This window comes from Prunus persica, chromosome G7, assembly GCF_000346465.2.
Source record: "Prunus persica cultivar Lovell chromosome G7, Prunus_persica_NCBIv2, whole genome shotgun sequence".
NCBI classification, from domain to species: Eukaryota; Viridiplantae; Streptophyta; class Magnoliopsida; order Rosales; family Rosaceae; genus Prunus; species Prunus persica.
In genome coordinates, this window is record NC_034015.1 from 10845368 (window position 1) to 10869556 (window position 24189).

The 24189-nt window shown below is 35.7% G+C and overlaps 4 protein-coding genes across 6 annotated transcripts; 3 read left to right on the forward strand and 1 right to left on the reverse strand.

The window, feature by feature from the left end:
* Positions 467-5399, forward strand: LOC18771394 (OTU domain-containing protein At3g57810). 3 transcript variants are annotated; one of them, XM_020569256.1, is made up of 9 exons: positions 540-746; positions 860-879; positions 2060-2111; positions 2768-3097; positions 3233-3343; positions 3475-3596; positions 3990-4030; positions 4747-4845; positions 5021-5399. In XM_020569256.1, exons 3-9 carry the CDS (start codon positions 2087-2089, stop codon positions 5190-5192), a joined length of 900 nt encoding a protein of 299 aa, XP_020424845.1. In that variant the 5' UTR covers positions 540-746; positions 860-879; positions 2060-2086; the 3' UTR covers positions 5193-5399. The 3 variants fall into 3 exon arrangements, with proteins under 3 accessions (XP_007202322.1, XP_020424845.1, XP_020424844.1); XM_007202260.2 differs by having other exon boundaries at positions 467-746; positions 2768-3343; XM_020569255.1 differs by lacking the exon at positions 860-879 and having other exon boundaries at positions 2768-3343.
* Positions 5915-10343, forward strand: LOC18769396 (WD repeat-containing protein 55). The gene is made up of 15 exons (XM_007202204.2): positions 5915-6175; positions 6549-6826; positions 6908-6972; positions 7057-7144; positions 7227-7299; positions 7379-7485; positions 7589-7631; positions 7736-7792; positions 7932-8008; positions 8215-8263; positions 8355-8401; positions 8494-8567; positions 8937-8992; positions 9236-9356; positions 10041-10343. Exons 2-15 carry the CDS (start codon positions 6699-6701, stop codon positions 10121-10123), a joined length of 1068 nt encoding a protein of 355 aa, XP_007202266.1. The 5' UTR covers positions 5915-6175; positions 6549-6698; the 3' UTR covers positions 10124-10343.
* Positions 12199-16200, forward strand: LOC18769345 (receptor protein kinase-like protein ZAR1). Its single transcript, XM_020569169.1, has 2 exons — positions 12199-13889; positions 15195-16200. Exons 1-2 carry the CDS (start codon positions 12578-12580, stop codon positions 15830-15832), a joined length of 1950 nt encoding a protein of 649 aa, XP_020424758.1. The 5' UTR covers positions 12199-12577; the 3' UTR covers positions 15833-16200.
* On the reverse strand, positions 20629-21361 carry LOC18771253 (defensin Ec-AMP-D1). The gene is made up of 2 exons (XM_007202747.2): positions 21231-21361; positions 20629-21098 (listed from the first exon to the last, which is right to left on the reverse strand). The coding sequence occupies exons 1-2, from the start codon at positions 21292-21294 to the stop codon at positions 20905-20907; spliced, it is 258 nt and encodes an 85-aa protein (XP_007202809.1). The 5' UTR covers positions 21295-21361; the 3' UTR covers positions 20629-20904.

A 24189-nucleotide genomic window follows, 5' to 3' on the forward strand; every position in this document is an offset into this window, starting at 1 on the left:
TGTTTGGTTGCATGTTCAGTAAATTTGATTAAAATTACACATGTAATAATGTAATTAGATCACGGGAAATTAAGAATGGGAAGGTCATGACTGGTCGCGACATCTCTAAACCCTTTGAAAATTAGGCAAATATGTGTAGTCTCTAAACTAAAGCCAACCCAATCCAACATCAACAATATCATATGCACACAAAAAAACAATATATGCATTTGGCTTAAGCAAATGACAAAAGAGAGGATAAGTAAATACATAAAGAGGTATTCTAATCATATGCAGTAAAGATGGCAGATGCTTTGGCAAATATTGGACATAAGTATGATCAGTCACATATATGGTTCACTAATTTTCCCTTTAATGTAGTTTGTAAAATTAAAGTTGATATCCGGTACTGAAATGCTTCGAAGATAAGTTTTCATTTTAAAAAGGAAAAGAAAAGAAAAGTGAAGATGAAAAAGCCCAAATCAAAGTCACAAGCTACAATCAGCCCAAGTAGTCAGATCCGACCCGTTTAGGATCTCTAAAGAGAAACACAAATGAGATGAGAAGTGACAAGTAGCACAGGATTAAGCAAACTTGAATGACACAAAGCGTAGAAGAAGCTTACGGATTATAAGCACAAAAGAAGAAGCAAAAACCTTTTGGAACAATTTCTTATCTATATATCCATTGCTTCTTCATTGCGTAATGTCTTTTATTTATTTGTTGGGTTCATTGCTCTGCTGCACTGAAACGTGATTTTGATGCAGGTATATATCTTTGCTTCCAGACCCTTCCTTCCTCTTCCAGAGAATTCTCATATACTTATTATACTTCTATATATATAAAGCTATGCTCTAAAATAATTTTCTTCTTTATGCAGGTGAGTTCCAATTTCCACAGGTATTGCCTTCCAGTTTTTACTTTATTTATTCAAATCCTTCTTCACAATATAAGCATTTTGTTTTCTTCTTGTTGTGTGTTTACCATCTTGCATTTTTTGCCTTCAGCCTCAGGTTCCTCCAAAGCTAATTGCAATTTGAAGCTTATATGAACAATATAAATTTGGGTTTATATATATATATATATATATTTATTTATTTATTTATTTATTTTAAAAAAAAATCTTGATTTTCATGAGTGTCTGTATGTTGGGTTACGGGCTATGGTGATTGACTGAGGACAAGTGTTTGTTGGCTGCCTTAATTGCATAATGTTGGCTTGTAGGATTGGTTGGTGAGATTTTAGAGGATTTTGCCTGGTGATTTCTAATTTCCATAGTTGAGAGTATTTTTTATTGATGGAACAGAGTATGCTTGGTTATTCTTATTAGGATATAAGATGTGGGCTGTGGGGGTTTCAAGTTCCTTCACTTGTGTTTGTTGTATTGTGTGTGAATATTGTTATGAGCACTGAATTCTTATTTTACGTTATGCCTGTATATTGCTTAGCCTTTAAATTTATTTGTTTAGTATGATTGAAATGAAGGTAGTCTAATTTCACTAAAAAAACTGGAATTTTCTGACTCATAGTAGTGTATTTAAGAGAGGAGCAGAAGATATGTAGATTGGAGACTTATCATATATTGTCATTTAGATTTATGCATAGCTTCTAAACATTAGTAATAGTTGGCGTGCATCCTAGAAGTTTAATTGTTGGGAACAGCTATGAACCGAAAAACTTTGTCATGGAATTGAAGCAGAGTTCAGGTGTTCAAATCTTGCAATTGCAACCTCCCAGTCCATGTGTTAGGCTTTCTAGTGGTGGGAATTGGCCAATGCATACAGGACGGATAGTGTTATGCTTGTCCCAGGTTCTTTACAAGCAGGTTGTTGTTTTGGTGTGAAAACTGTCATTACTAAAGGCTCAAAAATTGGGTCAATAGGAGTTTCTAACTTAGTGTTAGGAATTGATTTACAAGAGAAATGTTAGTTCAGAAGTTAAGCTGGTACATAAGCATAATGACCTATCCCTTGTGTATTTCTCGTCTGATGTCTCACTGATTGTTTAGTAGCTTATATTTCATATTTGAAAATCTTTTACCCTTTTTTTATTCTTTCTATAACACGTATTTTACTGGTAGGGAGGATCTCTGTTGATGTGAAATGGCATGAAGGTAAATCTTGATTATCAAGGTAATTTGATGTTTTACATAACTTTGGTTTCATTGCTTCCTTTTTATGTATTTATTTCTTCTTATTTGTCATTGGCTTCCGTTGTTGGGGTTAACAAACCTAATTATACTGAGATTTTAGAGCGTTGGGTTGATAATTGAGACAACAGAGCCGCAATTTAATTTATTATTTCGCTGGTCTTCTGGTTTTCACAAGAACCAAATGCTAAATATCGCTTCATAGCATCAAGAGGAGATCCTTATTCTCATTCAACCTGAGATTTTTTGATACTAAAGTTCTGGCCTTAAGAGAAACATTGATAATATGCAGAGATGAAACTGTCAATTGACAATAGCCAGGTGTCTTGCAATTTACGTAGAATCTATTCTCATTAGGCGAATGTCTCCATGATTCTTGTAAAAGATTAAAAATAATAACAATAAAATTCTTGTAGAAGCTTGACTGAGTAAACCTTTACCCATTTAATAAAAGGAGTATGTGCAGTCCTAAATAATAAAAAACCTTTGGCTGTTGGGTTTTATGTTGCTGATATTTAACTCTCCTCTGCCTTTCTAGATTGATTTAAATTGTAAAAGTAGTAGTTCTGTAAATGGATAGGTTTCCATTCAATTATGAAATGATGCTAATGTGCAAATGGCATTCTTCTTGTGCCTTAGGTTTTGTTAACACGATTGTTTGTCCTCCCATCAACCATTCTCCAAAGAATGTGGTCTGCCTGAGTGGCTGTACCCAAATACAGATGGGGAGTAAGATCTGTAGTGTGGTGTCACGAGGAGCATCCAGTTCATGTTGTAAAGGTCTGCAGACAGGGAAAACAGGGACAAAAATTTTCAGTTTGCCTCTCTCCAAGAATCGTCCAACCAATATTGGCCAAACATCCCATGGAAACTGTTTCAGGTTTTTCTTCTCCAAGGATTCACGGTCATTAACTGTTAATGCTGGAGGACCTAATAAAGGAAGTCTTGAAATATCATTGGCATGTCGGGGTATGAATACCAGGCTTTTGGTTCCAAGACAAGGAATGCTTCCCAAAATCAAGTGTAATGTGGGCCCAGTATCTTGGCCACAGGGATGTGCCTCTGCTGGTTTAATATTTGGATTGTTGGTCTGTAATTGTTCAGGACCAGCACATGCTGAAGCAGCTCACAGGGAGGATGAGGAAGATGACAATGATTTATCATATGTGAAATTCTCACGTGGGAAAAAAGTTTACACTGACTACTCTATTATTGGTGAGCACATGGTCTTCCTAGTTTTCGTAATGTCTTTTATTGATAATGAAAACCGTAATTTGTAGCTGGTGTTTAACTGCTTCTATTTTTGATACTACTTAGTGCATAGTGTAACTTCTCCACATCCACAGGAATACCTGGAGATGGGAGGTGCTTATTCCGCTCTGTTGCTCATGGGGCTTATTTACGAGCTGGGAAAGCAGCTCCTGCAGAGAGCCTTCAGAGAGAATTAGCAGATGACTTGAGAGCTCGGGTAAATCTTTGTTTTCTATTATTCTGGTAGTGAGTTCAAATTTTCTTTCATTCTTTAAAAGAAAGAAAAAAGAAATGGCGATTGTTTTTATAATTCATTCATTGGGTAGAGTTGCTTTTAATTTTTGGTTTCCCTACTCTAAACCTCGCTTGTATACATAATATTCAAGCTTTTTACCTCTTCCCACCCACCCTGCTGGGCCTGCCCATGCACTTTCTAAGCCAAAGCCTAGGCCTAAAAAATAATTATAGAATCTTGATAATATATTGTCTAATTTTGTGCATGTCTTCACAAAGGAGGCACATGGGGTATAGGGAAATGTAATGCCGTTCACATTATTTGCAATAATTTGCGTTAACAGGCCCCTGATTTGTTGGCTTGTCAAATTTTTAGGTTGCAGATGAGTTTATCAAAAGGAGGGAAGAGACAGAATGGTGAGTTTTCTGATTGTGAGAACAACAAACATTTTGACAACCTTGTATGCTCAATCACATTTTCTTATATTATACTAAAAGAATTGTGTGTCATAATCTTGAATAAGGATATAGGGAGGATTATATATGATGGGCAACTCACAATTTTATGGATTTGATTGGGTAAAGTGATGGCATTAGGGACTTAGTTTGAGTTGATTCTTGGATTGACATATATAAACGAGCTAAGATGTAATGCCTTTAGAAAATGAAATATTGAAACCCTAGATGCTTCCCGAGCTAAGATGTAACTCCTTTAGACATAGAAATATTGAAACCCTAGATGCCCCGCCCTCTTGTTCTTCTTTGTCCTCTCCCTCTTTTTTTTCTCTCTTTTTCCCTCCCTTTCTTTCTCCCCCTCTTCTATTTTCCCATTCGTAATTAATATATGAAGCAAATCACGGAAGCAAGTTCCAAATGAATAATCCTTACTTATGCGGTGAAGACCCATGGATGGACCTCATGGTGGTTTTGTGCTTGGCCAAAAACTTAAGTTGCATAATTTTTTAAGTTAGTTGTGCCTATGTATGGGTGGTGACTTAGTTACTTTAGAATCGGATAGCTGGTAGTTGTAGGACCAGACCATGTGACATTCATCTTGCCCAATTGGCAGTGATCTTATGAGGACATGTTTCAAAAAATTTGTTGATAGACTTGTATTTGATGTCTTTATACAGGTTTGTTGAAGGTGATTTTGACACGTATGTTTCCCAAATAAGAAGGCCACATGTATGGGGAGGTGAGCCTGAATTGTTCATGGCTTCACATGTTCTCAAGTAAGTCGTCTCTTCGTGTGCGTGTGCGTGTGTGTGCCAGTGTAATTATAGAAATGTTGATATAGTAAAAACCCTATAACCATACAAAACATAGTTTACCCTTTATACAATTTTGTTATATTACATATTGTTTTATTGTTGGGCATTGAAATGATGTAACACTTGATCACTGCAGGATGCCAATCACAGTGTACATGTATGATGAAAAGGCTGGTGGGTTGATAACCATTGCTGAGTATGGGCAAGAATATGGAAAGGAAAATCCCATCAAAGTTCTCTACCACGGGTTTGGCCATTACGATGCCTTGCGTATTCCCGGAAAGAATGGTGGTAGATCTAGGCTTTAGCATATGCTCCATGATGTATTTGACAAAAAGTGGGATGAATAATATCTTTGAAATAATAATCCAACTCAACACCATGTACATGTGCATCTTATGTTGTACTGAAGGACTTCTTTTCTTGGTTTTAAAGGAGACTTTGAAGAACTTTACTTTCATGATTGTTAATACATTATGACTGTTAATACAATTTTGTGCTAGATTTATATTCCACTTTTTATTCTACATTACTGCACTGTAGTGAATTACATTCCTCATTGTCATTAGACTTTTGCACCCCAATTACACACATCAACAAAAGAGCCTATCTCATAGATTTCATCATCATATTCATGCCAGAATAAGCAGATTTGAATAGACATGATAAAATAAATAAATAAAAGTTATAATTTTAAAATTTGAGTTTTGAGTTTTGTTTCATGAGAAAATTGGGTGTGCATTATTTAGAGGCAAAATCAGGGGTGTGCACAAAATTTTCCAAGAAAAAATATAATAGGAATTTGGGACTTCAAATTAGGGAGTGGCAAAGTTCCTAATGAGACCTTGGTATGAGAAATACTACTTGTGTATCTTCCATTTTCTCTTCTTCTTTTTTTTTTTTTTTTTTATATTTATTTTTTTATTTTTTATTTAAGGTGTATGGGTTTAGGATTATTTTTATTTTTTTTCTAAAATATTTGAGTTTAGAATTTAAGGTTTAGGATTTATGGTATAAGGTCAATTCCGACTCCAAATTTTCTGGGAATCTGGGCCTCCAAATAATCTGAGAATCTGGGCCTCCAAACAGAGAGCCCAAACCGAATTATAACGAGTCTTTTTTCTTTTTCTTTTTTCCGGGCACAAAATATGACGAGTTTATTTCAACGTGTGCCTTAACCTCCCTAAAACCCCTCTTCCTCTTTCTCTGCTGCCGCTGCTGCACCACTTTGTGGTCTTCCCTCCATCTCTGAGTCTCACCCTTCCTTCCATCTCAGTCATCATCTTGCTCGGTAATTATTTTCTTATTACTTTTCTTTGAGTTTTAGTATTAAATTAAACGAAATGCATCGGCTGTAGTTGATTGGCATTAATTTGATATATCGTTATTTACTTTTTCTGTTTGAGCTTTCTAGATAGTATGTGTGTGAGGGTTGAGTCTCAAATTTGGCCTGCTTGAAATGACTGCCCTGGCTTTTTATTTGATTATTTATGTTGAATTTGGAAATTTCCAGCTTCACTAAGGTCTCTGTTTTTGCTATGATTCAGTTTAAACATGTTCTATTTGATTTCATCTGTAAGTTTAATGGTTAATGTTTTAATTGCTCTGAAAAACTGGATTGGTTTCAATGGCAATTCTTAGTCTTTGTATATGTTTTTTTGTAGCAACAAAACGAATCATCTAGTCCAAGGTCGGATTGGGTTTATTGAAAAACCTACCAACCGTCGTACAGGCCTAGAGAAATAAGTGCGTGCATGAAGTAGGCACCAGTTATTCGCTGCATAAAGTGAGAGAAAGAGGGAAGTGATAAAGGAATGGAGATAAATTTGGGGCAATTGGCGTTTGACATTGATTTTCATCCATCACAGCAGTTGGTGACTACAGGTCTTATCAACGGAGAACTTCATTTGTACCGATACACATCTGATTCCATACCTGAAAGGTCAATATTTTCTGAAGTTCTCTTTTTTAATTTCTCTCTATTACTCGTTTGAGTTCTTATATAAGATGATGATGATATTAGGGTGTTGCAAGTTCAAGCACACAGTGAATCTTGCAGAGCTGCTCGGTTCATCAACAATGGCCATGGTATTCTTAAGTGTTAGTTATTTGATATTGTTATTGTACCATAACTAGTTGTGCTAATAAGAAGCTACTTATGGATGATATTAGCCATTTTGACGGGGTCTCCCGACTGCTCAATTCTTGCAACCGATGTGGAAACTGGTGCTGCTGTTGCTCGCCTCGAAGATGCTCATGGGTCTCTCTCTGTTCTGTTATCAGTCAGTTCTCAAGATTGCTCATTTTAGTCATAATCTGAACATTACCTTCATCTGATGCAGGTGTGCAGTCAATAAGCTTATCAACTTGACGGAGTCTACGGTTGCCTCTGGAGATGACGAAGGCTGTATTAAGGTCATTTTGTGTTACTTGTGCTTCCTTTTCTGTTGTTTTTACTGTTTTTTTCATTTGTTTGACGTTTTTTATTGTGCAGGTGTGGGATACCAGACAACAATCTTGCTGCAATTCTTTCAAAGTTCATGAAGAGTACATTTCTGATATGACTTTTGCAGCTGATTCCATGAAACTCCTGGGAACTAGGTATTCCCTACTTGCCCTTTTATTTTTTTGGTATTCCCTTTACTCTGCAAATGCAATACCATCACAAGTTGTTTATTTATATTTATTCTTTTGCATTGTTAAGTGGAGATGGGACTCTTTCTGTTTGCAATCTTCGAAGAAATAAAGTAAGGGTTTTCTTTGTGAAACTGTCATAAGATACAAGCTCAATGCTCATAGTGGATTCCTAAAACATTTTTAATTTAACTTGTTGGTTCTACGGTTATGACAGGTGCAAGCTCAATCTGAATTTTCAGAAGAGGAGCTACTGTCTGTGGTTATCATGAAGGTTGCATTGCTTTCTCCTTTCTCTTTAAGCTCTTCTAGTAATTTTATGGTTTCATCAAAATCATATAAATTTCCCTCTTGCTTTTCTTCTCCTTTTTTTTTTTTATCAAGCCTCTTTTTCGTTTTTTTCATGTGGTCAGAATGGTCGGAAAGTTGTTTGCAGCTCACACATTGGGAATCTATTATTGTATTCATGGGGGTGTTTCAATGATTGCAGGTATATTATTATAATTTTTAACCATGTATGAAAAACTGAAAATTGCAATTGATGGGTAACCAAGTTTGTTAGAGATTCTGTCTTTAATCATGATAGAAAGACTTTCAATTTTATAACTCTTCTCTCTCTCTCTCTCTCTCTCTCTCTCTCTCTCTCCCCCTCTCCCACCACTGATTTTCCCTTATGGATGATCCTTTGAATTCCAGTGATCGGTTTGTTGATCTCTCTCCCAATTCTGTTGATGTTTTGCTGAAGGTGAGTAGGTCATTTATCTATTTTACCTCTGTTGGAATTTAATTCTTCTAAGAGTTTGTTTGTTGAAGCATTTTTAAATTTCTTGGGTCAGCTTGATGAAGATAGGTTGATCACTGGATCTGAGACTGGACTTATCAGGTGAAATTTCGTGCAGAATCAATTAATTATAATTTCTTTGTTTTTATTAACTTTTTTAACATTAAGGTTAATTTCCAACAAATTTCTTTCAGCCTAGTAGGCATATTACCCAACAGAGTCATCCAACCAATTGCGGAGCACTCAGAATATCCTGTTGAGGGTCTTGGTAATGCATTCTTTTCTTTTCTAGAGGATTGAGTAATCGAAGTGTATTTCTTTATTCCATTTTTCTCGTTGTTTTGAGGAAGATTGAGGTTTTTCTAATGGATAATTATTCACAGAAAAGCCGTTATGGTGATAGACTCATTTATAACGACCATACAAGTAGTGCTTTTTAACATGTATGGTCTATTGATGATCTTAGTTGACTGTGGCCTCATTGTTGAATCTTTACCATCAACCAAAAATCAAATTTTCTTATCTGTTTTATATATTTATTAAATTTATACTCTAGCCGTGTAGGTCTCTCCTTGAATCTGCAACTTATCTCCTTAGGTTGTGGTTGGTTGACAAGCTGTCTTGTTTGGTTTTGTAGCCTTTTCCCATGATAAAAAGTTTCTGGGCAGTATAGCACATGATCAGATGTTGAAGGTCTCTCTCTCTCTCTCAACTTTGCTTATATTCTGTAGCCTGGGAAGTAAAGAATTGTGAAGTAACCTTGTTTCTTTAATACATTATCTTTTGTGAAAAATTGCTTTTATCTCTTAGTCACCTTTATGGCTTCTTGCTTACAAAGTTTTTAACTCTATATGTGTAATAGTTTTCAACATACTTTCTGGTGATATGTATTCTCAGTGGTTTTATGATTTCACTCTTGACAATCGTTTCATGCAGCTATGGGATATGGATGACTTATTGCAAGGTTCTACAAAGACTTTAAAGCATCAAGCAGCTGTGGAAGACAGTGATAGTGATGAGATGGATATGGATAATAATCCTCCGAAGTCAAAGAAAGGTATTTACTCTTATTTAATAAAAAAAACTATCTTGCATCCTCCATAGATGCCCTGGCCCTGGACATAGTCGCGAGTTTTGGAAGAACTACCCTTAAGCTTTCATATATGGCCGTCACATTATTTAGAGATTTTTAAGCTAACATAACTGGCAAATGATTGATTCTTTTGCATCATGTTGGGTCTCACTTTGTTGCCGCTTTCTTAGAAAAACTAAATTGATCAGAATCTTTTTAAACAAAGTAAACAGTTTTTAAATCTTTCATAAGGATCTAATAAAATAAGATTTTCCTGGACTCCTTTTTAAAATCAGAATTATCCCCTCTTTCTAATTGGTTTGTGGAAAGAAAAAAAAAGAAAGAAGAGAGGTTCTTTGCAGGCTACTGGTCCAGGCGGTTAGGTTTGCCACTACTTTTATGACTCAAGAAAAGCAAATTCAAAGTACTCATTCCATTCAAAGAGCAAATTCAGTCCAGTGCAAGCAATTTAGTCCGATTGTTTCCAAATGCTGTGTAAAACCACAGCGGTCAGAGCCTACTAATGTGTGCCTTTTGCATGCTGAGTGCCTAAAGGAATAAAGCATGGATCAAATATTTGATTATGTTGTGGCTCAAAACCAATGACAATATCATATTATTGAAAGCATTCTTCTGGGTTGTAATTAATTGATGTTACAATCTTTGCAGGGACAAAGAGGAAAAATGCAAGCAAAGATCACGTTTCGAGCAGTTCAAACAATTTTTTTGCTGATTTACAGATGGATGGTTGAATGCGATGTGTTCAACTTTGGTACAACATTTTCGTCGAGGAACAAGTGCCTAATGCTATACCTGTTAATCATCATTCTCGTGCTTTAGGGGATTGTAGAATTTGCAGTTTTTGTTTTTGTTTTCTTTTATGATGTGAGGTAGGGCTGCTAAAAATGTTTTTCACTTGCAGATTGGCAGCGTCCATAAGTAATTTATGGTATTTCACCCGTTAGCTTGGTAGCACTGGTTTTCAGCTTTTCCAAATGAAAGTTCGGGTTTCAAAACAAATTGACCCAACCTGGGACGAATTCGGGCTAGGCTTGGGTTGCCCAGCTTTATCCATTTTGCAACCTCAGCCCATGGGCTCGATCCAACACCAACCTATTTTACAAAGGAAAGTTTGCACAAATATTCATTGGGTGTCTTGGGGTTTTGAACTTCTGTTCAGATGAATGAAGGTGGAAGAGCTTAACCAATTAATCTACACTCCATTGGCGCATATTTTACAATGTTAACATTCCTTTTATTCAGAAAGGACAATATGTTGACTCATTCCAAAACTAAGCAAATTACTAAACAAGTTACTTACCCTCCAAAGTTGCAACTAAGAAAAATAATGCACAAGAAAGGATGGGGTGTTCAAAACGTTTAGACTAGGGTATGAGGAGTAATTGTTTTTGCTGGGTAACTACTTAATCATCCGAAAATGTATGCATATTTTGTACTAGAAATTTTTTTTTTTAGAGGCAAGGCCTCAACATAACCCAATGCATTCATAGCAGGAGGCCAAATTATGAGATATGTTATAAGCCCGGTCCAAATCATAGAGTGGATTTCGTCTATCATAAATGGTGGAGCCCAATGACTCTGAAGCCCAACCCACGTGGAAATGGCTTCGTGCTGAGTATCTAAGCAGAAACTGTAATGATGGGTTATAGTGAGTGGTTATAATGGGGGGTCCTTAATAGCTATCAGATCAATTGCAAAGCTATCATTAGACGATCAGATTGAATCCCTCATTGTATCTAAGATGCTTCGTAATTCAAATCTTTTTCATTCTCCTTCCTTTAAAATTATATATATATATATTTTTTTTAAATAAACGATAATCTAAACTACATGAAGGGGGTTTCTGAGACGCACACACAACTGATGTCATGTTCATGACATAAATTTGCTTTCTAAATTTGATTTTCTTTTTTTCAAGTGAAAAAATGTTCATAAAAAAAAAATAACTCGAGAAAATTAATGGTAAAATAAATCGAGGTTATGGTTAAATAATAAATGAACTTGGATTTGAAGGAAAAAATAATTAAGATCTAGTATGTAGAGGAAAACTGTTTGAGACCTTTGTGTTTTTGTCTCCTCGTATAAAACAAAGGGACGGATACAGTGTGGAGAAGGAAGCTACAGAATCCCACTATCAATTTGAATCTCAAAACTTCTGATGGACTTTACATAAATAGCCTTGGTTAGTGGACACTGAAAAGTGAGTCACAAGCAAGCATGCTTGCACCTGCATGTGTAAATTGTGTCCTTGTCAAATGATTTTCTGACACCCTCCCTAAATTACAAACCAGTCCTCACAAAAACATTTTTTGGGAAATTTATTGGCTAGTAGTACCATGGTAGAAATACCAAGTGAACATAAAATTATGTATATCAATTTCTTTCTAAGAAAATTTGTGGTCAATTTGAAATGCCCTTTGTACAATTAATATCACAGGATGTTTTCCATTTTGGAGTGTGAAGATCGGTAGTCGAAACTAGATGAGAATGAGTTTTTTACACACACTACTAAGATATTAAGAGAGTTCGAACTTGAGACTCTGATCTAAGTTAATACTTTTTTTAAATATTTTTTTTAGTATTGTGGCTATGAATTTGAATTTGAGGAAAATGGATAAAGTCGGTGCCATGCCATTACGTCGTTTTGAAAATAAAATAAAGGCCATAATAAGAAGAACAGTACGAAAGAAAAACAGATTGAATTATCCATTTCGGTTGGTTTATAATAAGCAATCAATCTAAAATTCAGCTCGGTGCTTGTTTTGTTTTGAATTAACAAATTTTAATCACGTTTTGTTTTTTTGTTATAAAGGGATTGGAAATTGTCATGACCTGCATGTTAAACCAATTCAAAATAATCCAAGCTTCATAAGTGACCAAAATATTGTACAGAAATAACAAATATAAAAATAAGCAAATTAGATTAAATATTATGCTCAGTCTCTCAGTGCATAAACAGCTTAATTGCTCAGACAAAATTCAAACCTCCTCGAGTTCTCCCCCCACCAAACCAAACCACTCTCCACAATTCAAACTCACCCACTTCTTCTTCTTCTTCCTCCTTCTTCTTTGTAATCACTCAGCTTCTTCATCAACTCCTCTGCTGTAAAAACAGAGCACCATATGAACCAGTAGAGAGAGACACACTGGCATTTTTTAATTTCCCAACAATTACATAAATAAAGATGCTTCTTTTTCTACACATTGCTTTGCTTCTTCTCATTGCTGAAGTTGTGCTGTGTCTCAACCCAGATGGTCTCTCCCTCCTCGCCCTCAAATCCGCAATCGAAACCGACCCCACCCGCGTCCTCGACTCCTGGTTCGACTCCGACCCGACCCCCTGCCACTGGCACGGCGTCGTTTGCACCCGCAACCGAGTCACTGACCTCTTACTCAGCGACAAAGGCTTCTCCGGCTACATTCCCTCCGAACTCGGCCACCTCGACTCGCTCAAGCGACTCAGTCTGTCCAGAAACAACTTCTCCAAGCTCATCCCGGCCCACCTCTTCAACGCCACCAACCTCATTTCTCTGGACCTCTCTCGAAACTCCTTCGTCGGCCCAGTCCCGGCCCAAATCGAAGCCCTCAAAGCCCTAAAACACCTCGATTTGTCTTCTAATTTCCTCAACGGCTCCCTCCCCGAGTCTCTCGCCGAGCTCCCGTCCCTCGCCGGAACCCTTAACCTCTCGTACAACAAATTTTCAGGCGAGGTTCCGGCGTCATACGGACGGCTTCCGGTGCTAGTGAGCCTGGACCTCCGGCACAACAATCTCACTGGAAAAGTGCCTCAGGTGGGATCGCTTGTGAACCAGGGCCCCACCGCGTTCTCCGGCAACCCTAGCCTCTGCGGGTTTCCGTTGGAGATTCCGTGCCCGGAAGCTCAAAACCCGAACGCCTCCAAAAGCGGAGCCGAGGACGTTCAAAAGCCTCTCAACACCGACCCGAGCTTGGTGAATGGGGTCGAGGAAAGAGAAAATCGGAGAGGTGGGTCGGTGACGGTACCGATCATTTCAGGCCTTTCAGTGGTGATCGGGGCCGTCTCGATTTCGGTGTGGCTGCTTCGGATAAGAAGGAGGGCCAAGGAGGTCAAAACGGTAAGAGAGAAAGTGGAAAAGGCGGTGGTGGTTGTTGAGGACGAGGGGGAGGGGCAAAATGGTAAATTCGTGGTGCTGGACGAGGGGTTTGGGTTGGAATTAGAGGATTTATTGAGGGCATCGGCGTACGTGGTGGGGAAGAGCAGGAGTGGGATTACGTACAGGGTCGTCGCCGGGAGTGCTGGGAAGGGATACGGTGCGGCGCCGGCAGTTGTGGCCGTGAGGAGGCTGAGCGAGGGTGATGCCACGTGGCGGTTCAAGGAGTTTGAGGCTGAGGTGGAGGCCATAGGGAAGGTAGTCCACCCGAATATTGTACGCTTGAGAGCATATTATTATGCGAATGATGAGAAACTTCTGGTCACTGATTTCATTCGCAATGGCAGCTTGTACAATGCACTCCACGGTAATTTTTCCTTCCTTTGTTGGGTTTTTTAATTTTCAAATATTTTAAGTATTTTTGGGACGGTTAAATTTTTTGTGTGTTTAGGTAGTCTATTTATTTTTAATTTTATTCGTAAAGAGGCGAATTCAAATTTAGACACTTTTAATTTGTAAATGTTGAGCAAAATTGTACACTAGATCAAGTGCTAGTTGGTTAAACGCATTCTTCTTAAGTTAGAAAAGAATTGATTTATGTTGGTTACATACCAAGGTCAAAGCATGTTTTATGGTCAATAGAATTACACATACAAATTATTTATGTCACATTTCTGTGCTATTATTTTAATCGTTCATTTCATTCCATTCCGTTCTTTGTGCTGTTCTTTAGAAAACAACAAATTGGTAAATCAATTAGGTTTCATTACCTTATAAAACACTCAGATCATGATATCATGGGTCCCAAAAAGCTTTTAGGTTGCCACATGCAATTAATCATTTCATGTTTGCTACCCAGCATTTGAGTTCACTTTTTATTTTGGCTTTTCCATTGGATTTGAAATCATTGTATCTTCACATGCATGCATAACAATGATTTCTTTTTGTTCATATTACTTGATGCCCCATGAGACCCCAAATTAATATTTCCAAAGCAATGGTTGAATACATGGTCCTCATTATAATTTTGATTTTGTTTCTTTGCTATTGTTTTGAGGTGATGGTTTTATATTCAGTTGGGTAGACATGTATGGTTTTATAATATGTGTTGGCTCTTTGTGCTGCTTGTACGCTGAAAGGCATGTTACCTAGACATTTATTCACCCTTCAGAGCTACTCTGGTGGCCCCTACTAATCTGTCTGCTTAAATTCAAAGTTATTTAAGACTTCATCATAATGACTGACAGTTGCAGAGTTTTTCCATGCATATGCAATCACAAGCAAATTAGCAGAAAAACTTACTTATAACGGGAATAACACTGTTTTGCTATCCTGTTCAATAACACAATGACAATGAAAGCCTGGAAAAACAGTTTTGATTTTATTATAATTCAAAACTGCCTGCACAGATCTACTGCATGTTAATTCTGATTCAGAAATGCACATTTTCAATTGTGTTGCCATGTTAAAATAAAAGAAGAAATTTTACATTATTTCTCCTTTCTTCCAGAATCTCTTTCTCATTTGCAAATTCTGTTCTCATTTTGTGTCCTTTTGGTGTATATTGCAAAGATGCACCATTTAACTGATGAAGATTTACCTCCAAGTTTTGTAACTGCTCTTTTTAGTTGGCAATATTCTCAAACTTTTGTGGTCATATAATTTATTGCAGGGGTACCATCCACTTCTTTGCCTCCATTACCATGGACAGCAAGGTTAAAAATTGCTCAGGGGACCGCGAGGGGATTGATGTACATACATGAACACAGCCCTCGAAAGTATGTTCATGGAAACATTAAATCAACAAAAATACTTCTCAATGATGATCTCCAACCTTACATATCAGGGTTCGGATTGGTGCGCCTTATGTTGGGGACCTCAAAGTTCACCACTTCAGCATCCAGAAAACACAACTCAAGCCAATGCATTGGAGCCTCTGGTTTGACTGTTTCAACTTCCTCAACCATTTACTTAGCGCCCGAGGCTCGAATTTCTGGCAGCAAGTTCACTCAGAAATGTGACGTGTACTCTTTTGGGGTTGTGCTCTTGGAGATCTTAACTGGCAGGTTGCCAGACGAAGGGCTCGAAAATGGTGGTAAGGGACTTGAGAGTCTAGTCAGGAAGACGTTCAGAGATGAGCGCCCCTTGTCCGAGATTATAGACCCTGTACTTCTGCAAGAGGTTTATGCAAAGAAGCAAGTTGTTGAAGCCTTTCACATTGCCCTTAATTGCACCGAACTTGACCCTGAACTGCGTCCAAGGATGAAAACTGTTTCAGAGAGTCTCGATCGCATTAAATTGCGATGTTAAGAACAGAAACTTAGCTGACCGCTCATCTGGAATTGGTTTTGGTGCTGACAATGGTCTCGCATGGGTGTTTCAATGTAGGTTTTTGTCTATTAGATTGTCAGAAAATCCATTAGCTTGATGGGTTAGATGTATTATATGGGTTCTCTAGTTGAATGCTAATGTTTGAAGATGAGTTCAATAGAGACAGGCATGTATTCGAGTTTGACAACATTCTGGTGGGATTAGGAGGAGAAGAGAGGCTGTTTTCTTTTTCTCTTCTTTAAGACATGTTCTTGCCCTATTCTCATCATATTGTCGCAATTCTCCTTTTGCTCTGGTGGTTGGAATTTCTAATGGCTAATGTTGAATAGTATCTCTGTTTCTTTGAAGTTAACCTGTGCCAAGTGGTCAATGCTCTTATTTTGGCCTTAGAATTTATGATTGAAATTGAGTCCAAGCCACCTCTTATAAGTCCTATTTTTCTAGGGTGAGTTTATAATACATGATATATTACACTGTTGTCCAATTTAATAAATGTCATATCTTTTGTTTTAGTTTACTAAATAGCGGCCAAAACATTAGTTCAATTTAATTGAAAAAGTCTAATCTAGACGGAGCTACCAATCGAGACCAAGATTTACAAATTTTACATGGCTAAGAGATTATTACAATGCAATGGGCTCAGATAAGTTATTAGAAAATAGTAGGCTACATGTGGCAGAATCAGTTACAATTGGTTGAGACCGTTGCCTTCAACCATATTCAGCTGGACAATGGAAAATCTGGTTGATGTGACAGTCATTCTATTAGCAGACGGGGTTGCACTTTCAGAATGTTTGCTAATATGGGCCTGGATCGTAGGAGCTGACAGAATTAACCCAAACTGCTTTGCTTCTAACTAGTCGTCTAATGTAGGAGAAAAACTTAGTTGCAATAGGGATATTATTGTTTTGCTATTCCCGATCAATAATGCTATGTTACGTGAAAGTGTTATCACGTATTTCATAACATTATTAACCGAAGATAATAAAATAGTGCTATTCCTATCTCATGAAAGTCTTTCTTCCAACGCAGCCATACTTGTTTGTTGTAACTTGCAAGTTGCAACTTAGAGGCTATATCTGACGAGGCCCAAAAGCTCTGTAAATATCAGTGTATTGATGCAGGAATGAAAGCCCATGTTCATTATCTGAGGGAAGCCCGTGCATAATATGCTTAACATGTGTACAATTTGTCTGGTGGTGACATTTTCTGTTTGTGCAATAATAACGTGTCTGGCTAAAGTTTAGCAAAAGATAGGGGTGCATAAAAACTTATCCAAACAGGTCAAATCAAGTCAATTCGATACGATTTGATTCGATTTTTATACTACAAAACTGTAATTTTAGAACGAATTAAACTATATATGTCATACACATTGATATCAACTATTCAATACTGAAAAATAAAATTCCTAAATTATTCGAATTTGATGGCATCGCTCTCGACATTTTTCAATCCAAACCATGTATAAATATTGTTCCAATTTTAACCGTCTAGGTCTAATAACTAGGTTGAGTTAGGTCCAATGGATTCATAAGTGTTGGATTTGAACTTAATTCGATGCAATTAGGAGTCCTATGGAACACCTTTTTTTTTTTTTTTCTTTTCAAAAGAATGGAATACTTATATTTGAATAGTAGATTATTATTGTTTTTTTTTTATATAAGACGATTAAAGCAAATTGGAATGAGGGCGCCCATAACAAAAGTGGAGGTAACAAAGAATCTTTATAATAAAGGCAGCACCAAATCTTATGGATTCCCTAAATAGAAATTGCTTTCTATATATCCTCAACAAGACGGGGGAATCATTAAATGAAAGTGGGCCCTTAACTTTAAGTGATTTAATTGCCATATTTCGTTCATGCCTCTTTTGGGTCCCACCATTCACTCCCAAAAGCAATAAAAAGAAAAGTGATTTTCCAGCAATACATTAGGCAAACTCTGCTTATATTAGAAGCCCTGTTTAAGAAATTGGCTTTTTCTCGTGGGGGCGAGGGTGTTTGTGTTGAAAAGTTAAAAAAATAAAGGGTTTTGGTTATTTTTGGTTCTTATAGTTTATTATTTTTATCATTGGTCCTTATGATTTTAATTTGATCAATTTTGTCTCTATAGTTTCAATTCTGAACAATTTAAAGATAACTCTAAATTTTTTTGTCAAATTACTCTAATACGGAGGGGCATTTCTATCCAACTTACAGCCCCTCCACCACCACCCGCATAAAAACCTAGCATCCCCTACCCAACCACCTTCTCTCATCCCTTCTCCCCCTCCTCCTCCTCCTCCTCCTCCTCCTCCTCCTAACTCAACCCACTCCTTTTCCAATAGCCACGACCCAATCACCCCACAATCACCTTATCCCCTCCCTCCACACTCCTTTTCCAATAGCCACGACCCAATCACCCCACAATCACCTTATCCCCTCCCTCCACAACCACCTTTTCTCCTAACTATCTATCTCTCTCCTAAAACTTCTTATTATTAACTCAAGATAAAGTGGGGACTTAAAAGCATAAGAAAAGCTACATTAGGAAGTTGCTTGAGTGGCTAGGGAGTAGTTGTGGAGGGGATACAAGATTGGACTGAAATGTCCCTCCATATTAAAGTAATTTGACAAAAAAATTGAAAATTGTCTTTGAATTGCTCGGAATTGAAACTACATGGACAACATTGATCAAATTGAAATGATAAGGACTAAAGTAATAAAAGTACAAATTATAAGGACCAAAAATAATTTTTTCCAGAAAAGAAAAAGAAAAACTAAGGGCAAACCCCTTGAACCAAATGCGATATCACGTGGCTTTGTTGCCCTCCACACAAACATGAACCCTATGGCCTTTGCTTTTATTTATTTATTAAATTCTTTTTAAATTATCAGAGCTTTCAATGTGGGAAGGGGCCTCAAGGCATCGTCTTGTATCTCTCACTGTCAATTGTCGTTTTTTATTTGACTTTTTTAATTTGGGTTGGTTTACTTTCTTTCTTCTTTGATCACAGGTACCACGAGACAAAGCAGAAGGACCACAAATAACTCACAAAAAGTTGATGGCTTAATTCAACTTTATTAAGCCAAGTTTACTAATCTAATAAGAAGATTTTGATTTCATCCCACAAGTACTTCGTGAAATTGTGGTCTTTCATATCGTAGGATCCAGATGCTCTACTACTATTCTAATTTTGAATTTATTTTATTTTAAACATCATCTTATATTATACAAAAATATAAAGATTACTGTATTATATTTAGTTTTGGAATTTAACTGCAATGATCCTTGAACTTATACGAGTTTTATTTTGATCTTCAATTCTTGCACGTGTTTTAATTTAGTTATTTAAGTAAAAAAAAACATTTGTTGGTTTTTTTTAAAGGATTGTTGTATCTAAATTATTAGTTTTACCTCTCAATTTGACCAAATGTGAAGAAATAACTAAATTGGAACACGTGCGAGATCTGGAGGACCAAAATAAAACTAGGTATAAATTTAGGGATCATTACGGTAAAATTAAAAAAAATAAAAAAGAAAACCCTTGAATTTTACTAGCAAAATGAAAAGTCCACAGAATAATTATTTAAAAAAATATATAAGGATTATGCATGTGATAATTCTAGTTAGGTGGTCACTGCACCTCGTGGATTCGATTCCACATTGAGTATCCATATCGATTGGTAATTGTCTTTTGTCAAGACAAAAGAAAATGATTTCATTCATTTTGACAATAATTCTTGCTGGCTACTTATAGCTTGAATTCATGTTTGTATTGGAAGTTGCTGAAATCATAGCCTCCAACCTAAACTTTATGCCAAAAACAATCATGTTCGTACATAAGATTTCCATCTATTTTTTCAATTTCCTTTTAATAGGCAGTTGCATTTTGGCGTCGGATCTCCACATGCGTTTCAGCATCGGATTTCCACCACAATCCTTTTTGCATTTTCTTTATGTTTGGAATAAGTTACAGAGACTCTTTGGGTTGTCTGTGTAGTTTTCAGCTCTCCTTTTGTGAGAGCTTTTCACCTCTCATTTGTGAGAGCTTTTCACCTCTCATTTGTGAGAGATTTTCATCTCTCTTTTGTGAGAGATTTTCGTCTCTATTTTGTGAGAGCTTTTCATCTCTCCTTTGTGAGAGCTTTTCATCTCTCCTTTGTGAGAGCTTTTCATCTCTCCTTTGTGAGAGTTTTATTTGTATTGTTATGGCTTGATTTTTTCAAGCTTTATCTCTATTTGATTATTCTGAGTTTGCAATCTTAGTTGGGATGCCTATGCCAAAATTTCTTCGATCTTGAGTGATTGTTAGTGGAAGCGCACCATATTATTTTAATTTTGATGTTAGACCGCTCCGTTATTGTAATGGTCCTTATTTGTATTGTTATGGCTTGATTTTTTCAAACTTTATCTCTGTTTGATTATTCTGAGTTTGCAATCTTAATTGGGATGCCTATGCCAGAGTTTCTTCGATCTTGAGTGATTGTTAGTGGAGGCGCACCAAATTATTTTAATTTTGATGTTAGACCACTCCGTTATTGTAATGGTCCTTTATAGCTAGTGACTTTTTTTGACTAAATTATAAACGCAATCCTAAAATTTCTCAAAAAAAAAGAAAGAAAAGTTTTGTGCGCCATATTAAGTCACTTAGTGATGTAGATATGAAAGTTTCCTTTGTTTTACATATAACTAATTTGGATCAATTACGTTTTGCATCTCTATGGCTTGAGGTGAGTGAGAGTTGGTTCATGGCCTCTAAAAACTAACAAAAGCAACCCCTAAAGTTACAAATAGTATAATCAACATTATACATTGATAAAAAGTTTAAAGTAATGCTAGAAAGATCATATTTGTATAGAGAAAAAAAAAATCATTACATTAAAAAAAGAACGATAATTTTTTTTAAAAAAAATTGATTACAAAATAACATAAGAACAAAAACAAGGACACAACCCCAAAATTTATATTAGGGTTAGTCATTTATTCTTTTAAACAAAACAAAAAAAGGGCAACAAATTTTCAATCTTCTCAATCCCATGCACCAAAATAGGTTAGTGTGTTATATCACTAACATTTCTTAGTGCATGTACATCTCAGCCTGAAGCCAGGACATTTGCCTCCCATGAAGCCCTCTTTTTGGCAAGCCTCTGCACATCTGCTTGATCGTAAGCAAAATCCCTTGAATTTCGTGCTCAGAGACTCACAAGTCCTTGACTCCTCCTTTGTTGCGACCTTGCCCTCAGCAACCATTGGACCCGTCCCTGCCAAACATTCATCGATAAAAATTAACGAGAGAAGGTGGATTCAAACTTGAAACATCTTCTAGCATTGGAAAGAAATATACCACTAATCAAATATAAAAATAAAATTAAAATGAGGAAAGAGAGAGATACCAATAGCCCCAAGGAGCAAGACGAGGATGAAGACAGTTGAAAACATACGTCTAGATCCCTCCATCTTGATTTTTGTGTATGTACGTGCACGTGTGTGAAACAGAAAGATAGACGGAGGGATGTTGAATGTTGATTCAAGATGCCTTGATTCATAGGTGAACCTTCCAAGGCCCTTTATATAGAGTTGTTATGAAGCAAATTAAGTACATTTCCGTAAAGGGCGGTATGGTGAGAAATAGAGAGTGGATGGAAATTTAACATTTGTTATTATCACCTAACACTTAATTAGCCCATTTTGTGCCTACATGGATGATAAACCTAAATTAACATATCAATTTTTTTTTTTGGGTAACTAAATTAACATGTCATATGGACCTCAAATAAGAACTTCTAGAAAATCTTTAACCTTCTATTTAACCCTTTTTTTTTTTGTTGGACATATTCTATTTAACCTTCTAGTATAGGTGATGTGTCAACTCTTCTTTTTTTTAGATGGATGTGTCAACTCTTTAATCATTTGTAATTTGACGCACAAAAGTGCCAGAGGGAATGCTAGCAACCTTCTCTCTAACCTTCTCCTTTGAACCTTCTTCATTTTCCTCATGACATGACATGTGTTACTTTTCTTATACTTAAAACAATGTCATCAATGCATCACACAATATAATTTTTATTTTCCAAGTTTACCCTTATTAAATGTTTTGGATTTTTTGTTTCCTTTATTTATTCTTTTTTTAAAAAACTATTTTACAACCTTGTTAAAAAAAATTAAATAAGATAAAACGTCAGCTTTTTTTGAAAAAAAAAAATGTATGTTTTTTTTTTTTTCAAGCTCTGTTTGTTTGATAAACACAAAAGAATTTAGACCACTATTGATTGATACTTAACCATACTCGATGGATGATTCTTTTGCCCTAAAACAGTCAAATTTGTCTAAGGTGGAAGCTACACATGTGATGTTTACATAGCCATTGCAATGACCAATAGAAACAAAGAGAAAATAGGAGTTTCATTTCTCTAGAGAGAAAAAAAAAAAGAAGTTTTTTTTTAAAATAAAAAAAAATTGACGTTTTTTTTATTTATTTAATTTTTTAATACATTGAGTATCCATATCGATTGGTAATTATCTTTTGTCAAGACAATAGAAAATGATTTAATTTTTACAATAGTTCTTGCATGCTAATCAATTACCATATCCGAATAAAATGACATAATATATTCTTGCTGGCTGCTTATAGCTTGCATTCATGTTTGTATTGGACTCGACTCACAAAGATTCAGAAGTTTTTAAACCAAAAGGAAATTGAAGAAATAGATGGAAATCTAATGTACGAACATGATTGTTTTTGGCATAAAGTTTAGGTTGGAGGCTATGATTTCAGCAACTTCCTTTTGTCACCAACAAATATAGAAAAGGGTGGGGAAAAGTAATTAAATGAGGCACTTCAAAATAATGGGCCTTTTTTTTGTTTGTTTTTTAATCAAAGGACAAGTCGATTTTAATAATGCTTGAATATGTACAGTAGGTTTTTTTGTTTTGTTTTGTTTTTATTTTTTATTTTTTGAAAAATTAGCGATAATTGTATTCAATAATTAGATACAAAGATCAAATACTAATAAAATGGTTAATATAAAGATGTATGCACAATCAAATACTAATAAAATGGTTAATATAAAGATGTATGCACAATAACCGCAAAGGGTTAATCCATATAGAAGAGGATACACCCGCGACATCGCACAACTTGTATCTCCACTAATAGCCCTAAAAGACCAATACATTTTAATGTAATAGTCACATGCCTGAGCAAATCAAACATGTAATAAAATGCCCAAAATTACAAATACAACGACAACTAACTCTCACCAGCAGAGACTAAAACACAAATAAACACCCAACTATCATAAACCATAATTATTAATTAATTGTGATTCGAGGCATGCAACAGTTTGGTTTCCGTATTTTAAAAAAGTAGGAAAACGACCCTTCAAATTATAATTTATTACACTATTGGCCTTTGGGGAATGCTAACAACCTTCTCTCTAACCTTCTCCTTTGAACTTTCTCCATTTTCCTCATGACATGACATATGTCACTTTTCTTAAACTTAAAACAATGTCATCATCAATGCAAAGGACCCACTAGTGTAGTGGTTTGGAGTATTTACTCTCTCAGGCAAGATCCTGGGTTCGAGTCCTAACATCCGTGTAGTGTGTGTGAGTTTAATATGCTATCACCCCTCTCAATAGAAAAGGTTCTATAAATAATAAAAAATTAAAAAAATTAAGAAAAAAAAACAATGTCATCAATGCATCACACAATATAATTTTTATTTTCCAAGTTTACCCTTATTAAATTTATTATTATTATTATTTTTTACAACAACCTTGTTAAAAAATTAAATAAATAAATAAAAAGCCAAATTTTTTTTTTAATTTTTAAAAGACGTCTTTTTTTTTTCTCTCTAGAGAAATGAAATTTCTATTTTCTCTTTGTTTCTATTGGTCATTGCAATGGCTATGTAAACATCACATGTGCAGCTTTCGCCTTAGACATATTTGACTGTTTTAGGGCAAAAGAATCATCCTTCGAGCATGGTTAAGTATCAATCAATAGTGGTCTAAATTCTTTTGTGTTTATAAAACAAATAGAGCTTGAAAAGAAAAACATAGATTTTTTTTCAAAAAAAGCTGACGTTTTTTCTTATTTAATTTTTTTTTAAAAGGTTGTAAAATAGTTTTTTAAAAAAAAGAATAAATGAAGGGAAAAAAAATCCAATACATTGAATAAGGGTAAATTTGAAAAATAAAAAGTAGTTTGTGTGATGCATTAATGACATTGTTTTAAGTGTAATGAAATTGACACATATCCTGAGAAGAAGAGAGAATGTCCAAAAGAGAATGTTAGAGAGAAGGTTGCTAGCATTCCCTCTGACACTTTTATGCGTCAAATTACAAA